The 11,890-nt window shown below is 42.6% G+C and overlaps 1 protein-coding gene across 1 annotated transcript in view; it reads right to left on the bottom strand.

Moving 5' to 3' along the window:
• Window positions 1–11,890, bottom strand: part of TBXAS1 (thromboxane A synthase 1 (platelet)) — a gene marked incomplete at its 5' end in the record, with an annotated part of 149,848 nt that overhangs the window by 62,642 nt on the left and 75,316 nt on the right. The window contains one exon of the mRNA XM_010288551.1: window positions 3,960–4,274. Coding sequence (XP_010286853.1) covers window positions 3,960–4,274 — 315 coding nt within the window. The remainder of the gene's footprint in view (window positions 1–3,959; window positions 4,275–11,890) is intronic.

Here is an 11,890-nt window from a genome sequence, read left to right as displayed (position 1 = left end):
CCTACACCCCAAAGATCCAGACAGAGATGAGGAGAGCAATAACTGTGTGTGTCCTGCCCTCTACAATAACCGAGGAGAGAGGTTTCTCCTGCTTGCCAGACTCTGAAATGCCTCTTCTCATTTTAAGAGACATCATCAAGCCTCTGCGCTGAGCTATTAGCCAAGAGAAGACCTGGAAAGTCCTTTAGCAAATAGATGAGGAAGGTCCTGGGAGGTAAAAAAAGAGGTGACAACCCATGACTTGCTCCAGGCGCTGTTGTCTGAGGACACTTGTCTGGAAGTGCCATCTCTACAGTGTTATTCAGGCAGTGTGGTGGAGAGAGGCAGAGAGGTGTCCCAAGACAGCTCTGAGACAAACTTGGCCACCACAACACAGCAGCACAACATGGCTGGTTGGACCTGCCTCTCCTTTGGGCTCCTGACTCCCAGGACAGCACTGGGGCCAGACTACTTCCAGCACCTAACCTCATATTTCTGCACCACACCGCAGCAGCTTGCGCCAAGCTAGCACAGGGATCTAAACCCCGGCATTGCCTCGGCGTTCTCCTTCCCCTTCATGCTGTCCCATTCTGCTGAGGTAACCACTGTGCAAGCAAGATAGATGAGTACCAGAGCAAACTCAGGGGTCTCCTCAAGTACAACACCCAGAGCCCCAAAATACTGCTGTATGCCCAGACAGACTGACTGCTCTCCTTACTGGCGATCACAAGGTCACTGTGCTTTAAGTTTTTGACTTAAAAAACCTGGAACTGCACCTGTCATTTATAGCACCCTTTTCTCAGATGGCTCTCACATGTCTTTATAAACTTTAGTAAATGAGTGTATAAATCACTCGAGTGTCCACCACCAATGTACAGCCATCTCTGGGATGATACACAGCAGCTGCTGTAAAATCAGACCGCAGCTCTACACCACAGATTAGGGCAATAAAACATGCTGCTTGAGGCAACTGAAATGGTTGGAGGAAGGAAGGGGGATGTGGTGGGCAGCATTTTGTAGTTATAATTACCTGAGTATAAATTTGGCTGAAGAAGGTACCGTGTTTGACACTTGCATATCTGCAAATCAAACCAGTCCACCATCACCTGTCAAATCAACCTGACTGTACTATTCTCCATGTTTTGGCCTTCTAAAGCCCTTCCTTTCTGAAAATTGCAAAGGACCTTGATAAGAGCAAAGCTGATGTGCTGAGCACAAGCAATAATCTAATCAAATTTCTTAGCAACTGACTTGATAGCTAACTGTGAGCCTGAATCTGCTATGCCCCCTCCCTTCTCCCTGCATGACAACTGAACATAGCATCTATATATTCCCAGTTTTAAAATAGCTTCTGCTCCCGTAACTTGCAAGCCGTTCGCATAGATCTTATTTTCTAGGCTAAAAGTAGTTAATTACAGTCACAAAGGGTACCGAACTGCTGCATCCTTTTCCTTATTCTGGGATGGGCTCCTTGAGCAGTACATTGCGTCCCCTCAAATCATAACTGTTTATAACAGGAAATCTTCTGAAGGATGGGGGGTGCACAGACTAGATCTATGAATTTCCTGATATCAAGGACAGAAGATGAATAGTTATCCTTCTCTCCCTCTTCTCCTTGGCCATACAGACATATATGCATCATCTAAAACTAAACCTGAAAACTAGTAATGTATGGGGAAGTGATTTGAAAGGTACTTCCAATCAATATATCACATGGGACAGCACGGTTTGGGATGAGGCCACCAGTTTGGGTTGAGGCACCACACGGACTATGTACAGTGCTGATCTGCAAAAAACATTAATTTAATTTGAGTGCCATCTCTCTGCACCAAGTTTTAACTTCTCTGCCATGAGTGTCCCTAGCTCCACAACAGCTCCTAGATACTGCAAAAACTGGAATTATTAGCAAAATATTCCTGTTACGAGAACCAAGAGTCAAGCATTATGCAGTTGAATTGGATTATTATTGAAATACTACTAATAGTGAGTGACAGCTCAGACCATATACAGCACAGGGTCCATTTAGTTCTCTAGCTTGGATCAGGAGCACACTCACATGCAAGTCTCTTGCCCTGGTTCACACTCCAGTCTCCAAGTACACAGCAAGGGCTCCTTTAACAGGAACTACACAGGCAGACTGGTCCAACTCCCTAAGGGGAATTTGGTGCACAGGCACAGACTTGAACTAGCCTCAAATAAACTCCTGAGGTGTGTACACTGTGCACCCAACAGTCCTCAGTACCAACTGTGCTAGATGATGAACCTGTGTCTACAAGAGCATGCTACTTGTTAACGTAGGCATAGCCATACACATGGTCTCCCTATGCGAAATGTCTGGAAGCAATTGGACAGTTAATGACTGCTTGCAGTCAGCTTTCTGTGCACTTACATGGAAAAGTTTACTAATACATATACCCATCTACAGACAGATATGAATGACATCACATACCTATCATATTGGATACCTTTACCAGCAATTTCACTTTGGTTTCCTGGGCTGTCAGTTTTCAGGAACTGGTGAGGAGATGGACCGTATTTTCCTTGGGGATGCATAATAGGGGTTTCTGTGTGCAACTCTGCCACCAGTATTAACCAGTAAACTGCACATACTCCAGGCCAAGTTGCACCTTCACATCATTGCAGGCCTTAAGGAAGTCCATTGAACTAACCGGACACGAGGGCATAATTAGGTCTGCCGTATTTGAATGAAACAAGTAAATACGCTCCAGCTGGAGTGTTGTTGAGCTAATAACCTAAACCCTATAGGTTAGAACATAACACATCAACGGTTTCAACTGTATTGAGTTAACTCACACCAGAGGTATAATACAGCATGCACTGAGGAAAAACTCTGTGGATCAGATTGCGCAGTCCTAACCTCCGCTGCTGTCATCCATCTGCACCCTTGGAGCAAAAGCAATATAGGCGGAGAATCACTATACTCAGAACCTTGTCATGCAAGACAAAAGATGACATTTTCTGTGTACACAAATCCTGGCTTTTATGTTTGCACAAGCAAAAGGAGGGAAATGGTAGCTTTTGAATGGGCACACTTTGCATAGTCGAGAATTTTCTATTACCAGCAAAGCAGAAAATTATACAACTCTCTTCTTGTTCTGTAAGTACAACACAGAGGATAGAATGCATAAAAACTATGAAACTCCCATAACTGTACGGTTAAGGCTTTCAGCATGCAAATCCAGCAGCTAAAATCCTGCAAGACAGCCATGCCTGGTGTCATTTTATTCCTGTTAGCCTTGTGATCCATTATAAAAGTGTTCATGAAAAGAGAAAGACCCTAGATCTGAATTCTCTTAACTAACAACTTGTGCAGAGAGTGTAGGGTGGAAGAATGGCTGCTGCATGGTCTGCTAAGTATACAAAATATTATCAATGGTTATCTAGGAAACATAAATGCCTTTGGTAAATATAGACAGTGAAGAAGAAGTAATTTGAACACAGTATAAAAGAATTAGATATTGTGATTTTTTTTTTTATGCACACACATATATTCTTCTGCTGAAAAAAAAAAGTATGAACATTTAAAGAAAAACTTAGCAGTTTATGATTTGCAAGAATGTTGTTTATATCCTTACAAATTAAATAAAATAAGTTGACCACAAAAACAATAAAAGTATCTGGACAAGAGGAAAAAACAGAATTGTGTAGTTTTAGAGTCAGGTGACAGCTATTTTATTTCAATACTATAAAATATTTTGTAAAGGTTAAGCTTTCACTATGACACAAAGTTTCTGGGCCATCTCTTCAGTTGCTGTAAAGTGACATTATTTAACAGTTTCCAAAAAAACCTAAATTATATAAATTAATTTTGAATTTTTGGCTGAAAATCTTAATAAAATGTTAATTATATGCATACATAACTGAGACAAATAGGGGTCATGCAGGTGCCACAGTGGCACGATGACATTCACACTGCCTGGCTCCCTGCATGAAGCTCCACATCAGCAGATCGTACTTACATGTTTTGCTGAGAACTCATCGACCTCCTGAAGCACCTTCTCCTGGCACTCTGGGTTGGTGGCTAGCAAGTACGTGGCAAAAGACAGTGTGCTAGTGGTGGTCTCGTACCCAGCAATCAGGAACAGGAAAGCCTGGCCTGCAATCTCATCCTCTGTTAACGTCTTCTGAGCCTTTTCAGATGGGGCCCAGCCAGCAAGAGGTGCCTCGTTCTGTCTGGAAGCAGCACATGGACTGATGACATCAAAACACCCGGCCGCCAGGGAGTCAGCTGAGTCACGGGAGTCGAGCATCCACTGGAGGAAATCTCTGCGCCTCTGCAGAATACAGGACAAGAAGAAGGACAAAGAATAGGTCACAGAGCAATGCCTTTACCCATGGGGGACAGGACGAGAGAGCCGTTTCCTATTTATACTGCCCATTTGGCTCCCACAGAATGGCCACCAGCCTTTCACTGAATGAGGAGACTTCTATAAATCAGCTGGAAATGCCATCACTAAGAGCTGGTCACTGCTTTCTTCACAGTGGGATGAGACTGATCTGCCCCCAATGCATAACAGGCACATATTTTCACAGATAATTGCTAATGGCCAGCTCTATACAGAGCTGCTTCCATCCTCAGGGTCAGTTCTTGGCACTTGCTGGTAGTAAGGGGATTGACATAGTCAAGGCATGGTCCCATGTACACCTGCCAAGTGGAGGTGGCACAACTCATGTTTGTAGGATTTGGCCCATCTCTACGTGTAAGCACCATCCTTATTTGTTCAGATTGTCCAAAGCATGAAAGTCACCATCTAGGTTTAGGGTTGCATCTATAACAATTTCTGTGCCAGCTCAACAAGACAGGATAAAAAACTGATATCAGTAAACTGGTGCATTTTTATGAGAAAGAACAGTTATAAACACTTGTACCAGAATAACATTTAAAATTTTTTTTTAAACATATTTGCAGAAACGCATTACAACTGTAAGCATTCCTCTACCATAAAACCTGTTTGGGTGGCTTGTTTTTGCAAAATGCCCACTGAATGATTCTACTGTTATGAAAACTGCTTTCTTTCATGCTAGTTGCTGGCAGAAAAACTCCAATAAACAGACCTATGGACAAGAGTGAGTTGACTCCAAACCAGTCTGGACAGCAAGCTTGATTAGGCTTTGAAATATAACCCAAAAGGTTTGAATTGACTTTTGGGAGTGAGCATAATAGAATTGTGCTGAACCTAAGCCATAAGGCTATGTGATTGATTTTCAATTCCTCAAATACCAACAGAATACATGATATCTCAAGGACTTAGAAGTGACTGCAGTGCCAGAACATGACAACTTGTGCACTGGGATGGACAAAAGAAGGGACCAACTCTTTCTTCACAAGAAAAAAATGCTGCAAAGCTGCATTTATCTGATAAAAAGAAATCATTTGAATGATTTCTTGGATCTGATGATTGAGAGATAAAGTAGAAAAAGGGAAAACCAGAGGAAAGGACAGACAAACAAGATTAGAGTAAGGAAGGACTAATTAATTATAAATGTCAAAGGACTTAATCAGATTATTTATTTTTTTTCACACAACATGGGAAGAGAGAGCAGTGAGACAACAAAAGAGGAGAAATACTTAGTGTCCTGTGCTTAGCTCTGCTGCCAACAAACTGTTCTGACTGATCTACAGGCAGAAAGGAATAGTTATTTTGAGGTTTGAGTAATATAAGGGATTAGCACACTGCCTTTTTAGTAGCTCCTTCCCTCCACACCACAGAACGTTTTCATTTTGCATGTGTACACCATGCACCTTGTATCCATGACCGCAGTGCATCCTGCACCCTGGTACACCCAAGAATCAGTGCTCCAGATAGTAGCCAGCACCAGTCACCGCATGCTGAAGCACTCTACAAATGGGCCAGACTGCATCAAGGCACAGGATACGTGCTTTTCCCCCTTGTGAAGGCACACAAAGCAGCATTCTACCCATCGTACTCAGCAAATGAGCTCCAGCTCTGAAAATACTTTCTTGTGCCTAGACTTAGGCACAATTTCCATATTCAAATAGGCCATGCTTCCTTGGTCTCTCATTTCTAATACAGCAAGCCAAAAGTTGCAACTTCCCTGCCACAGTCATCCTCCTCCAGCATAATAAGATACCTCTGCTCTTTTATGTTTCTCTAGATGGGAGGAAACAAGACGTCATGCATGCTTCAGCCGTGCATAGCTAAAAATCTCATTTAACTTTTCCAGGAAGGGCTTTATTCACATTCTGGGAGTCCTTTCATTGCACAACTGTGAGTCCTACTCTTTGGCATAGCCTACGCTTCGGGGATTTTCCTGAAGTACCTATATTTGCGTTAGGGCATTTTTAAATAAAGAAAACCCCAACAGTCCAGTTCCAGTGTGTTCATTAGTAAACTAGTCCAGTATAGTAACGAACTGCATCTGTAGAGATATTCCCTTTTATCTGTAAGACGACTCATCATCACCTAAACTACCTTTATAATATAAAAATGTATAATTTAATTCCTATCCAGTGGAGTTGTAACGCTGTAACATAATACAGTTCAAATGATATAACGTTTGGTATAGTGCTGCATTCATCCTTCTCGAGCTGTGAATTTTCTTGTAAACAAATCCATTGCTCTCTGAGGGTTTGCAGTTCCCAGTCGTGAGCTGTTAGTTGAGTCTGGTCTTATATTTAGACAATACTCTCTCTGGAGACCCTGTAAGATGTTTCTTCAGCCTTAGACAAAATCAGGTCCTGGCCTTATACAAAGCATCTGGTTATTGCTATGATAGTAAAGTAATAATCATAATGACTAGTGAATAAAATTTCATTCATGAGAATTTTTGCTGAAAGCAAACTTAATGAATGCTAGCACAAGTGAATATTCCCAAGGACGTGCTCTGAAATGCCTCTGTGGTCATTTTGAGGAGCTCTTTTTATTACTCACATAATATATTGGGGTAGGAATTTAAAAGCTTGTCTTGTTACAGAATCTGTTCATAAGGTCACTCTATCGAGAAACAACTAGCTGCCTTATCTGTGCTATGTCGTTTGTTCACAGGTGAGCCAGGGTTGCTAGGAGCAATGGCTTCATAAACAATGCTTGCAAAAACAACATTCATTTATAAAAACTATTTGAATAATAGTGGGGGGGAAAAAGCATAAAATTAGAAAGATGCAAGCTTTTTCAAGATAATTCTCCACTGTGGAAGGAGCTATATTTTAGCAAAACTCCTCTTCCTTATGGTTCATTCTACTTCACTTTAGGCATCAGTATCGAATGCAACATAAAAAATCATCATCAACCCAAGCGAGAGAAAAGATTTCCAGGGTTATAACCAGTCATAATGAAACATATTTTTCTTCCACACCATCAGGATAGAAAAATCACTCTGACTCAATAACCTAACAATGGCAATAGAGGCAAACACTAGCATAAAACCAAACATAATTGGATTGTTAAGTGCTGAAAATGAGGAAAAGGTATCTCATGAAAATTCACGGAGGTTTTCTACACTTAGGTTGACAATAGGGGCGGGGGGGGAAAGAGGAAGTTTTTTTCAGGTTGACAACAGAGCAGGTACTGACAGTGTCGCTGCACAAAAACATTTTCTGGTCATCACATACAGCTGCTGGCTTTCTTTTTCTATCGGGGACATTAGTTTGATTTTCCTCACAAAAAGCAGAAGCCCATAATGGCCTCTACCTTGTCCTCTGACACCTGTATAGTTATGGTACAGTGGCCTCAGACACAAGTTCCCGCTTCAAAAGAACGGCATGCCAATGCGGCGGACTCTTGTTCTACCCCCGTACAACACAGAGCCTATCATTAAGCCAATGAAAATTGAATGGAAAGCTACTATTTGAAAAAAATCTAATTTGAATGCAGTATGGGACAGGGTGCATGTCCAACTTGGTGGTGACACAGACATCCTCTTTGAAATATATAATAAGACAAGCCCTGCTTTCAGCTTCCCCAAGATAGACACCTTGCAATATATTTCCTGACACCAGGGTTCTGGGCCATATCATTTCTCTCATTAGTCTCCTTAAACATCACCTGGCCATGCAATCATTCTGCACAGAACCGTAACGAGCTGCGTGCTACACACTGGAAGAATAGATGTGTGCTATGCTGGGGAAGGCCAATCCGGCAGTATCTATCACCCCTCCTCAAATCACTGCTTTTAAGTTTCACGACTGTCAGAAGAAGAGAGACACATCGCTCACACGCGTGATGTATCATGACTTTTCTCACAGGCAGCAAGGGTCCCGGGGGGCGGGGGATGTCTCCGGCTCTTTCCACCCTAAACAGGGAACTGTGTTTTCATAGCAAAGATTGACATACCGGCTGACCTTCTGGCAAATTCACCGCTGCTTTGGGGATCCAGGGAACGCATGGGTTATGCTTTGGTAGAGAGATTGAGCCATTCAACTATATCAGTTAAAATTTTTGTTCTTAATTCTGTGATTTCAGTTGTGTTTTCTGTAAACTATACTCAAATTTTGCACCACTCTGATAGTTCAGCTCCCCATTTTGAGTTCAAAAGAGCCCAGAACTACAAAAAGCAACTTAAAGACGAATCAAGGAATCAAACTAGACAACGTAATCCGTTGGCATTCTGTAAAGCACTTGCTGTGGTGCAAAAGTCATACAAATGTGATGCTGCTAATATAATACCTCTCTCAATAAACTGTGCAGGCCCTCCTAGCCATTCTCAAATACTCTGAGGGCAGCTCAGAAAAGCAGAAGCTAAGCTTCAGGATCCTTATCTAGAAGATAGAAAGCTCACATCTCCCATTATTTCAGTTTCCTACAAACTCGTACAAACACTGTTATATTAGTTTATATCCAGGGCACTTTTTGTAAGTTTGATTTAGCAACCATCTTTTTAGGTCAGACCAACCTGTGTCACCCTGAAGTTATCAGTAAAGCACTGCAGTGGCAACCCAGATCCTTTTGAAAAAAGCAGCACAAAATGCCATCCCACTAAAACGATCATTTTGCCAAACTGCTTTGAAAGGATCAAATTCAACCTCTCCCTAACACTTTGCAGATTTCATCTGGTTTCTCAGCAAAATCACAGAAAAGCCAGTCTCTCTGCCAATACATCCAGTCCCGAGACATTTCAGAGAAATAGTCCTTTTGCCTTCTGCTTGAACCCAGAAGCTGGAATTAACTGGGAGGACAGAGCTGACAGCCCTCAAATTTGTGCGTCTGAAGGTTGAGGGCATGGTGCTCCCACAGGTGATGCTCCGCTCTGGGAGGATCTGGAGTCTGCTGAACTGCAGGGTACGGCTGTTGGTCGAGAGCGGCTGGGAGGCTTTCAGTCAGGCAGAAAAAAATATTTTGTTTGCATTTGTTAACATCAGCTGGTGAAGCCACCGTAATGTTTTTACTGTAAGTGGGCTGAATGAGGGCAGGCACGGCTTACAAAGCAATGTAACTTGCATTAAAAACCTGAGTAAATATAAAGAAAAAAAAAAAAAGTATTCACCGAGTGCCCACTTGGAAAGTGGAGCAGCCTTTTGTCACCTTGCCCTGATCTTAACATTTCTGGTGAAACACCAGGTGGAAAAGATTTTGCACAACTTTGGACATGTTCTGATATTTTCATATATTATCACTACTAAACCCCTATGCAAGTTTCTGGCAGTAGTTGACAGCAACGAGGGAGCACCGTGAGTATTCAGTGGCACCGCATTTGATGTCAGAAGCCACAGCAATGCCTTTGCTTTCTACCTGAAAGAAAAAAAGAAGTGTCCCTACAATTATGTCGCAAAAATGCTACATGAAGCGCTGAGCAGGCCCAGAAGGGGCAGGTAGATCAGCAGATTGAGGAAATCACCCAGGCACGGAAAGTATGAAACATGGTAACAAAAGGTATCTTCTGTATGTGACCAATGTTTTTTTAAAAAACAAAGATAAAAAAACAAGAGTAAGTGTAAATTCAAGTATGACATGGATTTTACTGGCTGAGTTTGCCACTAAATCTGCAGAGTGGTCGATATAAATTACTGGTTAAAGCACTGACCTCCACAGAAGCTGGGATGCTTGAAGCTGCGCTCCCTTTTTCACCTTTAAAACATAGTTATAACTGGTGCAGTTTCTCCATCTGTAAGATCCGTACAACACGCATCAAATCTTATAAAACCCCGTGAGGAAAAGCTAATGATGATCTCAGAAAACCCTTTAAGACCTAGGATAAAAACAGATTTACACAGACTCAAAGTGTTTAAGGCAAAAGCACCGTCACATGGGGGACAGAGGCCTGGAAGGAACTCGGCAAGTTATCTACACCATCCCCTTGCCACAAGGCAGCATCAGCCAAACCAACACTGACAGCTGTTTGTCTAACCTGTTCTTAAAAACCCAGCCAAACTCCAGCTTCCCACGGCCTCCCCAGGCAGTCTACCCCTGCAATGAACCATCTTCGTCACTGGAGAGGTTTCCCCTCCTCCAGTGAGTCACTGCAGATATTGGAGATCATTAGATTTCACCCAGCTGCACTCCTAACGCCTGAGACTCCACAACCTGTACTTGTATATGTGTCTCTCTTTTTATATATATATATATAACTTCCATAGGTCTTTAACAAAGCATGCTGATAACAGAAAAATCATACTGTTGAAAAACACAAAACTATTTTCATGTGGTATTGCCTCCATTCATGAGGTGAGGGAGAAGAGTGCTCAGGAACTGCCGGGTTCTTCCTCAAACATTTTGCAATTTTCTGACCTTAAAAATGCAAAGTTAAAGTAAAAGCGTAAGTAATCTACAGAGGCATGGGCAAGCCTAATTCGACCTGAAAATAAAGCTGGGGGGAATTCTTAAAAACAAGATTTTGTTAGGGACCTTCAGCTTAAACTGCTGCAAGTGGCACTAGAGGGTTCACATCTTGAAAGATAACAGCTTCCTTCTCGAGATGTTCCCACACAGTCCAGGGATTAAAATAAATTTGAATTTTAGAGAGCAAAGAACTGTTTCTAGTTGAGAGAAGCTTAACATAGCTCTTTATAGCTTTTGTAGAAGGAGGCTGTTTCTAATCTTAAGTGTGTGGACCTGTTGACTGTGAGCTGCAAAGATCCTAGCCAGAGGCCTAACTTGGCTGCAGTGATATGCAGGATGAAGAGATACTACGATTATGGGAGAGAGAAAGTAAGGCACACACCTATTTGATTGTTTCATTCGTTATATGGGCCCACAGAGAAACCTATGGCTTTGCCTAGAGAGCTGGAAAGCCTTCCAGTAGTTCTGCAGTGTAAAATCAAGGGGTTGCCTGCAGCCTGGTTCCCTCAGGAACTGACCGGTGTCTCTGACTCTGGGGAGTTTCTCTCCAACACCAGGCTGAGCAGGATGAGCTAGGTGTCCAAGGGAAGCACTAAGCTTCTCCATGAAATTCAGTCTAATGGCAAACAAGTGGCATGGTGGCGTTGTGTTGATGGTTGGACTTGATGGTGTTAAAGGTCTTTTCCAACCTTAACGGTTCTGTGATTCTGTGAAGTGTCACACGCTTTGTGGCAGCTGGTTGGCCTCTGTGCCGCGTTGGGCTGGCAGCCTCAGCCCAGAGCACAGCACAACAGTATAACCTCCACAGCTCCCTCCATCGCATGCACATGTGGGGACGGCTCAGAAAACAGCCCAAAAATGTAATGGCTGGAGAGTCTCATCCAGCTTTCCCAATCCCTGAAATCACTGTGAGCAAGAGACCCTGGTAGCAAGTAACAGTGGAATGTAACCTCCTTATTCTGTTATTTGCAAAACATGTAGGATAACAACCGCCTGATAACGACTCCTGGCATTATCAGAGTACAAACAACAAATATTGGATTTGCGTGTGTGGCAGCTGAGCTTCTCCTGCCCCACACACGTTTTGCTGCTTGGAGGTGGAGGAGTGCGGTTATCAGAATACACAGCGGGCACACACAGCAAGAGAAGAAATA

This window comes from Phaethon lepturus, unplaced genomic scaffold (genome assembly GCF_000687285.1).
Source record: "Phaethon lepturus isolate BGI_N335 unplaced genomic scaffold, ASM68728v1 scaffold9576, whole genome shotgun sequence".
Classification (NCBI taxonomy): Eukaryota; Metazoa; Chordata; class Aves; order Phaethontiformes; family Phaethontidae; genus Phaethon; species Phaethon lepturus.
The sequence above is the reverse complement of the archived record's forward strand: the minus strand, read 5'-3'. Positions and strand labels throughout refer to the sequence as shown.